At 48.1% G+C, this 17,267-nt stretch overlaps 1 protein-coding gene across 3 annotated transcripts; it reads right to left on the reverse strand.

Annotated features, from left to right (window-relative positions):
- Positions 1–258: 258 nt before the first annotated feature.
- Positions 259–16,691, reverse strand: Tmem177 (transmembrane protein 177). Of its 3 annotated transcripts, XR_007107720.1 has the most exons (3): positions 16,648–16,691; positions 11,879–14,407; positions 259–444 (listed from the first exon to the last, which is right to left on the reverse strand). XR_007107720.1 is itself a non-coding variant. In XM_047545117.1 (2 exons), the coding sequence occupies exons 1-2, from the start codon at positions 16,677–16,679 to the stop codon at positions 13,450–13,452; spliced, it is 990 nt and encodes a 329-aa protein (XP_047401073.1). In that variant the 5' UTR covers positions 16,680–16,691; the 3' UTR covers positions 10,950–13,449. The 3 variants fall into 3 exon arrangements, 2 of the variants coding, with proteins under 2 accessions (XP_047401073.1, XP_047401075.1); XM_047545117.1 differs by lacking the exon at positions 259–444 and having other exon boundaries at positions 10,950–14,407; XM_047545119.1 differs by lacking the exon at positions 259–444 and having other exon boundaries at positions 10,950–14,411; positions 16,648–16,690.
- Positions 16,692–17,267: the final 576 nt, after the last annotated feature.

Consider the following 17,267-nt stretch of genomic DNA (forward strand, 5'->3'; position numbering starts at 1 on the left):
CCAAAGGACCTTAGCCTGAGTGAGAAACCTCGCTGCTACTTTTCTGCTGTTTCCTCCAGCTCTCTAAGCCCAAGAGACTGTCTGTTCCCCTGAAGGTTTAAGAGGGCTTTGGAAAACAAAAACCTGGAAGAAAATGTTTTTAAAATATACATTTTTTAATTGACCCATAATAATTGTAGATATTTATGAGGCACAGTGTGACATTTCAATACACGTATACAAAGTGTAATCATCAGATCAGGGTAATTGGCATATCCATGGCCTCAAACAGTTATCATTTCTTTGTGCCGGGAACATTCAAAATCCTCTCAACTTGCAATTTTGAAATATGCATTTAATGCATATGAATCAAGTTTTAATATACTGTATGATGGGTGAATGAGGCTGTCCATTATACCATTTCCTTCTTTGGATTCTCAGGCATGGTTTGGCAGTGCAAGAACTCTGTAACATTAACAAATTCAATAAAAAGTAAATATATAAAAAAAAAAGAAATATGCATTTAGTTATTGTCAACCATATTTACCTGCTGTGCTAGAGTCCTCCTCTCCATTTGCACCCCTGCACCAGTTAACCAACCTCTCCACATCCTCCTCTGCCCCCATTCTCCTTGGCCTCTGGTAATGGGACCAGTCTTCCACATATAGGTGAGAAGGGGAGAAGAAAAGAGGAAGAAAGGGAAAGAAAAATAGGGAAGGGAAGGAATGTATTGGGGGGAAGGAATCACCTCATGTTTCTGAATAAGCTGCCACACATTCCTCCTGAACCTCTTTCCTGGCCTCTTGGCTCCCTGGGGGCCAGTCAGCCATGAAGAGGCCTTGAGCCCCTCAGGGCAGTGTCCTCCCTGTAACTTCAACCTCCAGCACAGGCCTGGCCTGGGTGAACTGTAAATGTGTGGACTTAGTAAAGATCTTAAAACAACCAGGAACAGCAAAGGCTCAAGCAAAGGAGACACAAAGACAGTGAGAGAAAGAACCAACAAACAAAGGCGCACAAGTCTCCTGGGAGAGAACTCTGCGAGGAGAAACAGCCTATAGTGAAATAAGCGTCAGACTAGGAGCCAGGAGCTCAAAAGTAAAGTAGGAGCCAAAAGTTAACTTTTTTTTTTTTTTTAAATGTGGGCCAGGTCTCATTGAGTGTGGGAGGCAGAAGTAGAAGAGATGGTCATTGCTGCTCTGTCCAGAAGTGGGTGTGACCTTGGGTAAGGACCTGACCTTCCTTTCTCATTTTTCTCATCTGTAAAGTGAGAATACGAATCTCCCTATTGTTGGACTGGGGGTGTAGCTTGGTGGCAGAGTGCTTCATAAGTTTTAGGCCCTGCGTTTGATTCCCAGAACCAAAAAAACAAGACAAAACAAAACAGAATCTTCCTATTATAGTATTGTTGTGAGGATTAAATGAGAATGGGTGTAAAAAAGATCCAACTGAGGACCCAAGATGTGTCATTCTCCCTGTGTGGAGGAGCCACGTTAAGGAATGCCAAGCACAGAGCAGTGGGAACTTTCAGGCTCCCAATACAAGTAAACAGCTAGACAGTGACCTTGGCTTCGTCTTGGCAAGTCATTAGCCTGTGGACTCCCACAGGGCCCAGCTTCCAGCTTGTTCCCTCTGACTGCCCTGCCTCCTGCCCTCATCTCCTGTTTCACTTCCCTCCAGGGTTCCTCTCTGCCTTTAAGTTTGCTCACTAGAACCAGTGAGCCAGCAACCTGCATCCTCTCCTCCAGATGCTCAACCAGATGTCCAATAATGCCAGGTGCTTTTGTGCAAGGGAGGGAAATAGACCCCTGCTCTTGGAAGGTTGCCATCCTTGAGAAGAGGGAGCCGGAGACAGGGAATTGCCAGGCAGAGTGATAGAGGGGATCAGTGATAAGGAAGCAGAGGGAGCTGCAGGGCACAGGCAGGGCAGGAGGGACAGAGGAGGATTCAGTCCCCGTTGCCTTGCCTCCCAGGCGAGGGAAGCAGACCGTGCTTCCGGCAGAGGGAATAGCATGTGCAAAAATCTGGAGATGACAAAGAACAGGCTGTGGATCTATAGAGCTGGATCCCTAAAATGAGGCCTGTGGGGAGAAACAGGCAGAGGCAGGGACTGTCTCTGACCCCTCAGTCCCATTAAGAGGTTTGGTTCTCTATTTTGTTGTAGAGTCATTCAAAGGCAAGTTGGGTGTGACCTGCACCTCTGGGAGGGCTAGTGAGGCCTGCGTCTGGCCAAAGGCAACCATGAGCTGTCTTCTCCAAGGTCGCTTCTCATGGAGACAGGAGAATTTCCAAATAGAGAACTTCCAAACAGAGTGAAGCGACTCCTCCACTTCTCCATTCCCTTCCCTCCCTGCTTCTACCCTCACCCTCTTCTCCAATCTCAGATGTGCCAGGCATGCTCCGGAGGCAGGACCTTTGCCCTTAAATGCTCTTTACCTGAATTTCTACCTGGCTGACTCCATCTTTGCCCCAATGTCATCTCTTCCACCTCAGTCATCTTTGGTCACCCTATTTAGGAAAGCACCTGCTCCCCCTACCCAGCACTTCCTATCCCTTGTTCCAAAGCAGGCCTGCTTGCCACCCTATGTGCTCTTTCATTATTTATTCCTTGTTGATTGTCTGTGCCCCTTGCTAGAACATAAACATGAAGGCAGGGATCCTACCCATTGCTGGTTTTCCAAAGCTTAGGATGGATCCTGGTGCATAGTAGGTGATCATTAAATGTGTGCTGATGAGTGAAGGGTTGGTGGCAGAGACAGGGCAGGTTTGTGCCAAGTGCCCTCTTGTCCTGTGGTCCTAAATTGTTCTAATTAGTTATACATGACAGTAGAATGCATTTTGACACATTGTACGCAAATGGAGCACAACTTCTCACCCTCTGGTTGAACTCGGTGCAGAGTCATACCAGTAGTGTAATCATACATGTATATAGGGTAATGATGTCTGTCTCATTCCACCATCCTGTCCTTCCCCACACTCTCTCCCCTCCCCTCTCTCCCCTCTGCTCTATCCAAAGTTCCTTCATCCCCCCCGCATCACCCAATTATGGATTAGCATTCACTTATCAGAGAAAACATTTGGCCTTTGTTTCTTTGGGTTTGGCTTATTTCACTTAGCATGATATTCTCCAGTTCCATCTGTTTACCAGCAAATGCCATAATTTCATTCTTCTTTAAGGTTGAGTAATATTCCATTGTGTATATGTACCATATTTTCTTTATCCATTCATCTGTTGAAGGGCACCTAGGTTGGTTCCATAGTTTAGCTACTGTGAGTTGATAAACATTGACATGGCTGTGTCACTGTAGTATGCTGACTTTAAGTCCTTTGGGTACAGATTTAATCCTTAAGCACTGACCTCAGCCCACGGATTCTCGAGCAGTTTTGGTTTCTGGACACTGAGTTCATGTAGGATGCCCATCCTTAATTCACTCCTGAATGTATCTATGGCATGTCTTCGAGGTGGGCCTGTAGGATGCTCTGTGGACACAGACCAGGCATTCCTGGCTTCTGTGCCTCTCCCTGGTCCAGCTTAACCCCCAGGCCTGAGACTGCCCTCAGAATTGGGGCAGCTGCACACTTCTTATTGAGTGAATGAAGCACTCCTAGGCTACAGCCCAGGATGGGACACTACCAGAATTGTGCAGTTACAGAGCTGCTCCCTCCTTTAATAAAGCAAGATGCTGAGGCTTCCAAAGACTGCACAGCTGGCTGCGGGAAGAGCCAGGACTCCAAACAACACATATGGACCAAGGCTGCTGCCCTTTTTGCCATTCCTCACATAAACTTTGTACATTCACTCTTGAAACAGGATAATTTCTGTACAATTGATTACACTGGGGTACTGAGAAATTCCCCAAAATAACATATATCAGTGTGTTTGTAAACTGGCAAATGCATTTTGCAAGTCTAGACTTTCCCCCAGAGCCTTCACACTGTGACTTGTATACAGTGGGTGTTGAGGAAGTGCTTTCCCATGGTGTCACTCTCAGGCCCACGGGTTTCCCCTCCCACCTCTCTGCTCTTGCTGTATCTTTCCACACCTGCACCTGCCCACTCACCAGGCACTGAGCACCTACGGCGGGCCAGGTGCTGAGCCAGGTGCCCAGGATGCAAGAAGGAAGAGCGGGGGCCTGCCCGAGAGCCGTTCACAGCCCAGTTGGGAGAGCCAGACGAGGAGCCAGACAGAACGCAGCGCTAAGGCTGCGCGGCAGAGTGTGCCGGCTGCCATGGGAACAGAGGGGCGGGGCTGCAACCACGCGGAGGAAAACAGCTCCTTACATCTGTGCGTTGCTTTCAGCTTTTCAAAAAGATGGGTGTGAAAAGTGCAGGGAGGGCTAACAACCAAGAGATGGAGTTTTCCCGGTCCTGTCCCATTCGTTCACGTTTGGGGCAGTCACCTTCACTGAGCTTGCGCGCCTTCCATGGGGTTGGGGGCGCGAGCAGGGAGAAAGACACAAAGGCTCTCCCGCCACTCACAAGTGAAGCATTTTTACAGCTCGATGTTGCACGATCATTTTTTGATGTTTGTTTTTCAGAAAGGCTTTGCAGCATCAGGGGACACTGGGCCATAAGGGCCTAAGCCTTAAGGATTCTCAGAAGAAGCAGAATCTTCAACTCCTACTCAGGAGACACTCCACAGGGTACTTCTAGTTCAGCGCCCAAATTACATGACTTGTCAAGACACAGAGACACAGAGAGGTTAACCCTTGTGGTGGTTTGGCTTTTAGGTGTGGTATTGCAGCGGGGTAGGGTAGGTAATGCTGTGGTGACAAATGACCCCAAATCTGTGCCTGGAAACCACCAAGGTTTATTTTGGCTCCCCCAGGAGTCCACCAGGGGTGGGCTCTGCTCATGCCTTCCTCGCTGGGGGATCTGATTTTTGGATTCCTATTAGGGGCCCTGAGGTGGAGAATGATGCTTCACACAGAAGTGGCTCTTCCTTACCAAATCCAGGGGTAGAGTCACTCACTGCCTACCTTCAAAGAGAAGTGGGTGGCACCAGCAGTGACCAGATGGTATGTTTACAAGGGCAGAGGAGCAGGTTCTGAGGGTCCCTCACCGTTTTAAGGCCCCACTGAGACCTGCCCAGCTCTTCCTGCGGCTCTAAGCCCCTCAGAATGTGATGGAGCCAGGGAATTAAGAGCACCCTTATTTGGGCTGGACTTGCTGATGGCATTTGGGTGTAGGGTGTGGGGATGGGTGCTGATATGTGTAGTACGGTGTGAATGTGTTTGTGGGAATATGTGTGGTGTGTGTGTTGTGAGTGGAGTGTGGTATATGTGTGCCCGTGTGTGTGGTGTGTGTCTGGTGTGTGTGGTGTGTATATGTGGTGGTATGTGTGTGTGGTGTTTGTGTAAGTTGTGTTGGTGTGTGCATGGGTGGTATGTATGGTGTATGTGTGTGGTTGTAGATGTGGTGTGTGTGTCTTCTGTGGCTCCAGTTGGTGGTCAGGGGCCATGTGAGCGGGCCTCCTGTGCCTGCAGGAGACCTCTGCCTCTGGTGTGGTTAGGCGCCATTCTCAGAAGGAGCTTATGGATTGACTCATCGAGTAAAGAACATTAACCTTAGGGTTGGCTCATCCAAAAGCATGACCTCAACTTCGGGGTGCACACGAATCACCTCAGGGAGAAGCTGGTGACAGGAGCAGTTTCCTGGGTCTCAGGCAAGCCTGGGAATCTGCATCCCATCAGTGCCCTAGGTGGTTCAAAGTTTCCTTTTCCAAAAGAGATCTAATTGCATTCTCCATCCTCCTCTCTTGCAGGAAGTTTTAGAAGTGAGATGTTGGACCAGTGTCATGTGGGGAAAAAGCTATGACCAAAATACCCATTTGGGGTTCCTGGATGCCCACATGTTCCAGATACACTTCCCAAGAGCACTCCAGTACAGGTGGGGCTCCCCACAATCTCCAGGAGGCTCTGCCACTCCAAAAAAGGGTGCTGCTGTGATCCCTCCCATCCACGGAGGCCACGGCCTTGACTGAGAAGACAGCGCAGGATGCCCATGTCCCCACCCTATGCCACAGGTCCCCATCCTGGCCCCAACCCAGCTTGGTGACCATGGAGAGTTGCCTTCTCTGGAGCTGCCACTTCCCATCTGGACCCAGGGACTAATCCCTGTCTTTCTTTAAGAGGCTTTGTGGCAATTAAATGAGATAACATAAGGAAACAGCCCCGCTCCCTACGTGGGAGCTGTGGTATTGTCTCCAGGCAGAAGTTCCAGTGTGGGCCTGACAGTACTGTTCCAAAGCTGAAGGGAAGAGTCACCTCAGTGGACCACCTTTGCCACCTCTGCTCAGCTTTGGTGTCATCAGGGGATGTGGGCCTGGTGTTCTCACAGGCACTGCATCCCAAGGCTACAACACAGTTTCTCGTCCTCAGGCCCAGGCCTGCTTATCTTTAAGCCTTTCCCCGTGCTTCCCCTGGGCTCTCAGGTCTGCCTTCCTCAGGTCAATGTAACCTCTGAATAATTTAGCAAATCTCCCCTTGCTCAACTGAAGATCTTATCATGAGGCAAAACAACATCGATTCATATGTATGCAAGCATGTCCCCAGCAGCTGCCACCAGCTCAGGCAGCAGATGGCTCCTGACATGCTTTTGGCTGGCAGGGACAGCTTTGAGGCCAGATTCAAGATGCCTGGAGTAGAAGTTGGGGGTGGAGGGAGCTGCACTTCTTCTCTGTTAGGAGAGGAGGCCCCACCTTGGGGGTGGGGCAGCTGGGGCCCAAAATCCAGGTGTGCTCTGAGCCCTTGAGCTCTCTGCTACCCAGGGCATCTGCACATGCTGCCTCTGCAAGGCCTGCAACACTGGGCAGACTTTCCTCCCCAGGAGCCAGCGCAGGGTAATCAGTGTGCCAGGCACTGAGGAGCAATGATTGAAGAAGTGACCTCTAGCAGTGGCTAGGAGCAAAGTTGGAGGTGCTGGGGCCTTGCAGTTCCTTATCCAGAGGGGATGAGACAGGTTGAGAGGCTTGGCCACAGCAACTTTTCTGATGGGTCGTTCTCTGAGAAAGGGACAATGAGCTGACTCTTACAACAAACACAGTCATGTCTTCAGCAAACACTTCCTGAACACCAACTCTGTCAGGTTCCAGGAATAGGACATGGTGTTGCCTGTTGCCCTTTTGGGGGTCCCAGGCTAGGGTGGAGTCAGACGTGAACAAAACTCTGCTGCGGTTTGAGAAGGCCTTGTAGGGTACTGCTGCCAACACTGACTCACACTACAGTCACCTGAGACGCTTCCAAAAGCCATGCTGGGCTCTGATTCAGTCCCTTCCTGACCACTGTGCCTTGGGCAATGAATGACTAGTGAATAAAAATTTTGCTCAACTTCCTCCAGCTTTAATTCTGGGCCAGGAACTGTTCCAGGTGCTTTGCAAACAACTCGTTGGAGCACATAGGTGGACACTGCTATTATTCCAATTTGGGAATTGGGAAAACTGAGGCACAGAGAGGGAAAGTGACAAGCTCAGAGTATAAAGCTGCAGTCTTAATCCAGGTGGTCTAAATCTGAGGCTAAAGGTGGCCTGGAGAGGCACCTGCAGCTTCACATCCTGACCAAGGCCACCCTAGAGGTCCCTGGTCTCTTAGGACTGATTCCAGTTTTTTCCTGCCTTGGCAATTTGACAAAGACATGCACATTTCAGGCCTGCAGGGCTGCTCACAAGCAGTGAAACCAGAAGGGGCCTCCCAGCCTGCTGAGTGTAGCCCTGACATGAACCAGATCAGGGAGCTTGAGCTCAGGGGTCTGGAAAGTGAGGGAGTCCCTGCAGCTGGGGAACAGGGCAAGGGCTGTGGTCTTTTCACATGCAGATGAAATCAGGAAAATTCAACACCGACAGTGATTTGCAGTCTTGGAAAACTGAGTCAGTGAGCTGATAAACAGTACGTGCCTGGCTGTTCTGGGTAAGAGTGAGCATAAGTACAGCCATGCTGTGAACTGTTAGTGCTTAATTAGCCAGTGAGGGTCCTGCCCTGGCATACCTCTGGGCCTTTGCAGCAGTAGGCTCTGGTGAGGCCCCTTCCCCAAGGACCAGCTCCCCCAGCATCTTCTTTGTGGCTGTGTGTCAAGTTCCAAGGCACTGCAGCACCTCCTGTGGATGGCTTCTCTATTATCTCAGAAGGTAAATTTCTAGCAAGTTCTGTTGGGGTCATACCTTGGCAACTTGTTTGCATCAGTGAATGGTTGTCACCAGTGAGACCTGGATCTCATCCTGACAGGGCAGGAAGGACTATTCCCTATAGTTGCTGTTCATGCACTCTTTGGATTTCTCAAGAGAACGCTTCTTAGAAGTCAGTCCCTCATCATGCCTTATAGAACAACAACAAAAAAATTTTTTTGAAACTAGTTATTGAACCTAGAGGGGCTTAACCACTGAGTCACATTCCCAGCCCTTTTTGTTTTTTATTTTGAGACAGGGTCTCACTAAGCTGCTTATGGACTCACTGAGTTGCTGAGGCTGGCTGTGAATTTGCAATCCTTCTGCCTCAGCCTCCTGAGCAATTTAGGATTACGGGAATGTGCCACTGTGCTCACCAGCAATTCTTTATAGTGAACTTTTCTTGGTCAGATTACGTTGTGGTTTCAGTCTTCTGTTTGGACCCAAACCGACACCAAAAACACAGGGGGAAATGGGGAGATCCTTCGGACAACAAGTGGGGAGGAAGGGTCTCAGACTCATAAGAGTTCCAAGAAAGGTTTGTCTAGGCCAATAGGGAGTCCTTGAGTGGCAGTCACCTGTAGGAGGACAGGTCACCTGCAGTGGTACTGTCGCCATGCTCAGTCACTGGCTGAAAATAGCCCATGGAGGCTTGGTCTCACTGCAAACATGGTGGCAGATCTAGAGAAACAACAACTGGGGCTGTCGGTCAAGTCTCCTCCTGCAGCAGGTCTGAGCAGCACATTTCCATGGCTGCCATAATTAATGACAGAAAATTGGCCACACCCCAAGGCAGGGATGCCAGAATCTGTCACCTTGATGCAAAAATAGGACATAGGTCCAGGCTCCTCTGAGTAGGACTTCACTCACACACACATATATATTTATCTGCTTTATTATATATATTATACATATATATCTGCTTTCTACTTCAGTGAATAAAATCATTCAAAATCCCACCTTAACAGGGCTAGCTGCGGAAGTAGCCCAGGATAAAGCATTTGCCTAGAATGTGTGAGACCCTGGGTTTGAGTTCCAGCATGGAAAAAAAAAGCCACTGTAACAGGATTACTTTTAATTTTGTGAATTTCCTCCCAGGTCTTACAATGTTTACATTATTATAATCTTCATGCAGTTGTACTTCATTTTAAAAAAAATCTGATACTTACAATTAGTATTTCCCCATGTTCCTACCATAGGTTTTATAATTATCCTTTTTAGTGTCTGAATAATATTCACAATTTCCTGAGTCACTGCTGTTCAATGTTTCCATTATTTATATTTACAAAGATATTTATGGCTAATGTTCTCGTGTACATCTTTGGACATATATTATTTAACTTTTGTTGGGTTTTAGCCCTAGGATAAATTTCTAGGTTTGAAGTTACAGGGTTAAAAGATACAGTCTTGTGATTTTTATCAAGTTTTGCCACACTTGCTTTTAAAAAACGTTTTATCAGTTAATAATAATAGTTATCTACTGCCGCATTAATGAGTTGCTACAAAACAAGATGATTTACTACAACATGCAATTGCTGCCTCACTGTCTGTGGGTCAGGGATCAGGCACAACTTAGCTGTGTCCTCTGCCTCAGGGGCTTTTAACAGGCTGCAATGAATGTGTTGGCTGGGGCTAGAGTCTCATCTGAAAGCTGGACTGCAGAAGGATTCTCTTTCAAGCTCACATAGCTGCTGGTGATCTCAGTTCCTTGTGGACTGTTGGAATGAGGTACAGCTCTTAGCTGGCTATTGATCAAAGGCTACCCTACAATTGTTTGGTTCTCTCCAGCAAGGCTGCTTGCTTCATCAAGACTTGAAAGCCAAGACAGTGATCTGCTTGCAAGATACAAGTTAACAAACTTTTGTAACTTAATCATAGTAATGACATATCCTCCCTGTTAGTCTGCTGTTACTCTAACAAATACCTGAGATAATCAACTTATAAAGATAAAAGGTTTATTTGGGTCACAGTTTTGGAGGTCTCAGTCCATGACTGGTTGGCCCAGTTGCTCTTAGGCCTGTAGTAAGGCAGCATGCACATCATGGCATATGTGTATGGTGGAGCAAAACCACTCACTTCAGTGGCTGGGGACAAAAGAGAGTGGAAAGGGATGGGGTCTCACTATCTCTTTAGAGGTCACATCCCCACATAAAGACTTGCTTCTAGGCCCCATCTCTTAAAGGTCCCATTACCTCTCACCATGGTGGGGGATCAAGTGGCACCAAAGTGGGGACCAAGTGTTTAATACTACGGGGGACTTTCCAGACTCAAACTATAAGACTCCCAGTGTTGCTCTTTTGCATTGTTTAGAACCAAACGCAGCAAAAGACTGCATATAGCCAAGAATAGCAGGACAAGGGATCTCTATGGCCATGGGCTGCCTACTAACGTTGCCAAGAGTATATGCTTATGTCAGTTTTATCACAACCTAACAGTGGTCATTCTAGTGTTAAAATATAACCAGTATATTATGTGTAAAAGACTCTCACTTCAATGCCACCTCTTCCAGCCTGGAATCTCCCCACAAGACCACCTGGGTCCTTTGCTAATAGGCAACAATCTTTGGGAAATTACGTAGGCAGTAACTTTGTAATTTCTCAAAGGAGTCAATTTATAGTAACCTAAGAATTTCTCTGACTGGCACTTTGAAAAGCTATGAAGTAGAGTTGTGTTAGGCAGCAGTTTCCTGGGGTGGGATTGGGGGTGGGGAAGGGTTCTGGTTTCAAGGAATTGCTAGCATTTGGGAAATAATTTCAAGACTTGAACACCCTGGTACTTGCACCACTTAAAAGCACTAAAATTTAGGGAAACAATCTTTTTATTTATTTATTTATCTTTTTTGCCATTCTGGGAACTGAACTCAGGGCCTCTTACATGCTAGGCAGCTAGGCAAGTGCCCTACCACTGAACTTCATCCCTAGCCTGGGAACTGATCTACTATATACCCTCCCCAGTCTTCATGTGCTGCAATAGCCTCCATGTGTGTGCTCAACTTCAGATTGGGCCCTGCACTGTGGACGCCAAAAGGGACAGAGACAGTGGGACCAGCCAGGATCAGGATGACTCTGGAACTCTGTTTTGTGTTCTGGCTGTGTCTGAAGAAGCATGTTATGTGTAGCTGTGGTGTGAAGGGGCAACACACATACACACAACACACAGGGTGAAGGCTTTGGAAGCCTAGTTTTTGGAGGTAGGTGGCATGTAAAGCATGTGTGGGGACTAAGAAGAACCCATGGGTGGAGACAAAGATTTTGACTTGGGAGTGGAGGGAGAGAGTAAGCAACTGTTTTGGGGTTTACTCTGCCCCATACTGGGGCTACCTTTCTTAGTTTATCTTCTGTTTTCCTAACAAAATACCTGAAGCTGAGTAATTTATAAAGAAAACAGGTTTATTTAGTTGCTATTCTGGAAGTCCAAGAACATGGGACCAGTTTCTCATCTCTGGTGAGGGCAGATGGCATCATAATGGTGGGAGTGCATTCAAGTAGGAAAGATCACATGACAAGACAGGAAGTGTGGGTGGCGGGTGGCCAGTCTTATTATTTTTAAATAACAGCTTGCTCTCACCAGAGCTCACGTCCAGAGACCAGTATTAATACTTTCTGAGGGTGATGCCCCCAGTGACCTAATTATCCCTCACTAGGTCCCACCTACTGAAGTTCTACTTTTTAGTACTGCTGCACAGAGCAACTTCTACCACATGAACCTTTGGGGGAGAAACCACATCCAAATCATAGCACTTACCTTCCTGTTTAGGCAGATCAGCATGAAGGCCTGATGCTGCCAACTTGGCGCCTGCCAAGATGAAAAGTAGATGGGTGAGAAGGTGGAATCCATCAAATTCAGACTCTATATTTGACCCCCATGGCCTTATGGTCCTTGATGTACAGCAGCAGCAAAGCTAGGTGATATCCCAAGGAGCCCTGTGAAATGGTATCTGCCAGGGTGGATTCTCACTCACCTAGTTCTACCTCATCTATCTCTGTACTCATCAAGCCCACGCCCTATGCTGTTCTAGGCACCAGGGACCTGTGAGATGAGCAGGGGTCCCCTGTCCTCAGCCAGCCCAGGTCTGGCAGAGGTACTTGCAGCCTGGCATAGCACACTGAGCTCCAGCCTATGCCCCTGAGGCTCTAGCAGGAGGGTGTGCCATGCCCACCCTGGCTTACTCTTCTCTCAAGGTCTCTTGCCAGGAACTGTCGCCACCACTGAGTGCCCTTCCCTGGGTGTGGCCTAATCCCTTTGTCCTGAATTATACTGGCACCAGGCCTGAATTCTTAACACTCTTCCAGGAAAAACATAATTTCCAATGAAAGGATGACATGAATGGCCAATTTAGTCTTGGTCACATCTCTGATTACAGCTCTCCTCACTTTGCCCTTAGGATAGGGGTCTCCTGTCCAAAGATCAAGCTGGGGGGCTGCTTTCTGTACCACCAGAAGGTTCAAGGGAAACAACGGTTCAAGGGATACAGTGCCCCATGGATCCTGTGACACGTGCCTGGTTCACTGCCTGCCTCCACCCTGTTCTCCCCAGTCCTCTCCAAGCAAAGTTGCCCCACTTAACTCCCGCTGCTGTCTAAGCCCTGACATGCTCTGCACCCCAGGAGGCTGACTGCTTTGGACTCCCCAGCAGAGCCTCAGTTTTGTAACCATTTGTTCTTTCCTCCACCTCAGGCAGAGCTCCTGCCATGTTTCAGGAACACCTTCAAGTGCCTTTCCCAGTGCCCCATCACGTCATTGGTTTCCCTTCTCTGGGTGTGCCATTTGCATCCATAGGACCCTACTGGCACGCTACCCTGAAAACCTCACCAAAGTCACATTTTATCCTCTTAAATCTTTTAACCTCTACCTCAGTGGAGGAGAAAGATTGGAATTTGACCATTAGGGAGATGGAGGAGGGTTCTTCACCATAGGAAAGGGCTGACTACTACCAGCAGCTTTAGTTGGTAAGATGAGGCCTGACTCCTACAACCAATGGAATTCAAAGATAAAGGAGTGGTGTCCTGTTTATTTATGGTACTCTTTCTGCCAGGTCCTCCTATTCATGACTTCACACAACCCTATAATCCCGTGAGTTAGTTTACATCCTCTTCACATTACCGTTGAGAAAACCAAGGCTCAGGTTCATAAAGGGACCTTGCCCAAGGTCACTGAGTTCATAAGTGGCAGGAGAGGGTAGACTCTAGACTATTTAACTCCAAAGCCTATCATTTTTCTGATTGTGGGCTGTGGGTCCAGAAGTCCTAAGGGATTCCCCCAGTCAATGCCAGGGTGGTGTTTGCATGAGCTGGAACTGTCCTGGTGATGAGCACCTCAGGAGTGGCCTGGGTTGAAGGTTAGCCTCCACATCTGCAGTACAGAGTCCCGGCGGGTTGTGTAGGGTAAATGCTTGATGCGGAACCAGTGTCTGGGGACAACGTTCCCACTGGGTGTATACAGCTTCTCCCCATGTCTGCCCAAGAGACTGCGCAGGGCCAGGTTGCCTGACAGAACCTTCTCATAGAATTCCACTCCACCTCGGGCATAGGCTGCAGACAGGGAGGCCGTGCGGCGGTCCAGCCAACCTTCCAGGGCATGAGTAAGAGAGTCCATGGAGAAGGCATAGGCCACAAAGCCTGCCACTGCTGCCACCAAGTTGAAGGCAGCTCGTATGTTCATGGGGCCTCCATAGAGCCCTAGTGCATGCTTGGCACCCACACTCAGTGCCCAGGTTCCTGCCAGGCAAGCTGGGGCTGGCAGGGCCTGCAGGGCAGCTGCACTGCTCTCCAGGTACACCACCTCTCTGGCCAAGGCAAATTTCTGGGCGTCATGAGATAGGGTCAAGGCATCTCTTAGCCGGGTGCCTGCTGGGGTCTGCCAGTCTACTCTTTGCCCGTGTATGACCACAGGATGATCAGTGTTGGTTACTGGGCCACCAACGAAGCTGGCAGGGATGCCTACGACAGCCCCAGCAGGGAGTCTTGGGAAGCCGGCACTCACAGGCTGGAAGGTAAAGGTGGTGAAGGGCTCATAGCAGTGGTCAGAGGGAACGCCCATGTCCTGCAGGACCTCTTCGAAGAGGCTTTGTAGTTCTGAGGAGAGTGGGGCCGGTTGACCCTGAGGCCAGTACTGGTAGAGCCACTGGACCATGGGATCCGGGAAGACGTGGTACGAGATTTGAGCTCCAAACAGGCCTGCGCAGGAACTCACCAAAAGGGCTGTCCTGTGTCTCTGTATGAAGGCTGAGACCCGCCACAGGGGACCAGCCATGAGTGCTGCTACTGCTGACAACCTGGCTAAGAAAAAGAGAAGAGCAAGATCCTTCTTAACTGAGGCAATACTGAGGTACTGCAGTTTAAAGGATGGGCTGGCTCTATAGGAAGACCAAATGGGTTCAGAGAATCATTTCTCTACTGCCCAAACAGGCATGCGACAGTGGTCCACCTCGAAGGTGGTTGTGATGAGTAAATGAATGATAAAACAATCAGTGTTTGGCTCAATAGCTATAATTATTATTTTCATTACCATGGCAGGTACAGTACTAAGTACCTAACTACCTCACTCCACCTACCATAGTGAAGCCCTATTTATCATTAATTTGTAAATGAATCATATGTTCAACTTATTGAGTACTTTCTATATGCTAAACAGAGTTGTAAGAACTTTACATATACAGTTATCCCTCAGTATCTATAAAGGTTTGACTCTAGGCCCCCTACCCTGCCCTGCAGATACCAAAATCCAAGTATGCTCAAGTTCTTCATACAAATTGATATAATATTTACATACAACATATGCATATCCTTCTGAATACTTTAAATCATCTCTAGATTATTTATAATACCTAACAATGTAATTGCTATGTATATAGCTGTTATAGTGCTTAGAGAATAATGGCAAGGAGAAAGTCTGCATGGCCAGTACAGATACGATTAAAAAATATTTTTGATCATTAGTTGAATTCATGGATGCAGATCCCACAGATATGGAGGGCTGACTATATTTGGAAAATATATCTGTATTACTAATAAACATAAGGGATATTTAAACATGCACACACAGGGAATTATTCCTCTGTAATCACAGGGGACTGGTTCCAGGACCCCCACAGATACCAAAATCTCTGAATGCTCTTCTCTTTGTATAAAATGGCTTAGCATTTGCATATAGTCTATGCACATCCTCTTGTATATTTTAATAATCTCTAATTACTTTTAACACCAAATGTAATGCAAATGCCATTTATATAGTTGTTATGCTGTATTGTTTAGGGAATAACAATGAAAGTTTATACGTGTTCAATACAGATGAAAAATTTTTTTCCAAATATTTAAGATCTGTGATTGGTTGAATCCCCAGAGGTGAAACCTATGATAAAAAGCTGACTGTATTACAAACAATTGGATTTTCATAACCCCAAGACTTAGACGATGGTTGCCCTATTTTAAAGCTGTGAAAACTGAAGCATGGGCAGGTTAAGCAGACTAACCCAAATCCCAGGCTAGTAAAGTGGAGTGTTATGGACTGAATTGTGTCCACCTACATTCTTATGTTGAAGTCCTCTCAGTACCTCAGAATGTGACTGCATTTGGAGATAGGGTCTTTACAGAGAAAAGGAAAATGGGATTATGATGGACTCTGAGCCTATCAGAATGGTGTCCTCATAAAAAGGAGATTAGGAACACATACGTACAGAGGGAACATCACATGAGGACACAGAAGTTCACCATCTGCAAGTCAAGGCAATACCAAACCTGACCAAACCTTGGTCTTGAATTTCTAGCCACCAGAACTGTGAGAAAATAAATTTCTCTCAGTTAGGCACTCAATCTATAGTACTTTGTTATGGAAGCCCTAGCAGATTAATACATGCGCAGTATTATTTGAGCATGGGCTGTCAGGCACTCACAGCAAAGTACTCATTATAGAAAACTTGTTATGCTAAATCATAAACATATACAAAAGTAGACAAAATAATATATCAGTTTCAAACATTATCAGCTCATAGCCAATATTGTTTCATTTGTTCCACCCACGCCCCTGACTGGTTTATTTTGAAACATTTCATGCACCTTATCATTTCATCTGTGAATATTACCTAATAAACACAATTATTTAACTTTGGTTGAAGCTTACTGTATTCCTGTTTGTGAAACGTGCTTTTTAGCAGTGAACGTTCAGCTAACGACAACGCAGGGTAATGCTTGGCCTGTTTTAATAAGGAAATCATACTAACGTCATCTCATTTGGGCCTTTCTTTCCAAAGAGGAAACTTAGGCTAGGAAAGGAAGGATTCTGGTCAAAACTCTAACGCTCCCAGGGCGACCAGCGGAAAGTAGGTTCTGGGGCCTCCCCGGTGCGGCGCAGCCCGCGGGCGGCTAGGCGAGGGGCTGCGGGACGCTTGTACAGGGGCCCCGCTATACCTACACCCTGGGCACCCTGGTAGTCTTCACACCCTGCAGCCAGGCAGCTAGGGAGGAAAGCCCGGCCCGGCAAGCCCAAGTCCACATCCACCGTGCTCAGAGCGCTCACCTGCTCTGCCGCTGCCGGGGACGCTGAGACATGCGCGCAACGGGGCGGGGGCGACCGCAAAGCACGCCGGGCCGGGCCCTGGAGGCGGGGGCTTCAGAGGGCGGGGATGGGAGCACAGCTTTCGGTCCGGGCTCTGGGGGCGGGGACTTCAGAGGGCGGGGCCGGGTGCTCCACTTGTCCTTCCAGGCTCTTGGGGCGGGGAGTTGAGGAGTTCCCTCAGTGCGCCGCTTGCGGCCTGGCTTCTGAGGGAAGGGAGCAGCCGAAGGGCTAGGAGATGGACTCCGGGGAAATGCGGCCAGTGGCATGGGGAGGAGCCGGAGGTTCCTTTCCAAACTGAACTTTTGGAGCAATCTGCTGGCTGCGGAAAGAGCGGCGCTGCTACTTTGGTCATCGGTTCAACTCTATGGCGTGCGAGCCTCCGTTGCGGCCCTTGCCTATCTGACGGTCAGCCCCGCCAGGCCCATCCCTTTTCCTCTCCGGAAGCACTCTCGAGCTCCGAGCTTTATTTTTATTACCAGGCTCGCTGCCTTCCAGCTGTTCCCAAGGGTTTCACACTTTGTAGTCTGCAGAGCAACAGCACATCACTCACTTCTCCTTCCCAACAATAACGTGAGGTAGAT

This window comes from Sciurus carolinensis, chromosome 3, assembly GCF_902686445.1.
Source record: "Sciurus carolinensis chromosome 3, mSciCar1.2, whole genome shotgun sequence".
In the NCBI taxonomy this organism is placed as follows: domain Eukaryota; kingdom Metazoa; phylum Chordata; class Mammalia; order Rodentia; family Sciuridae; genus Sciurus; species Sciurus carolinensis.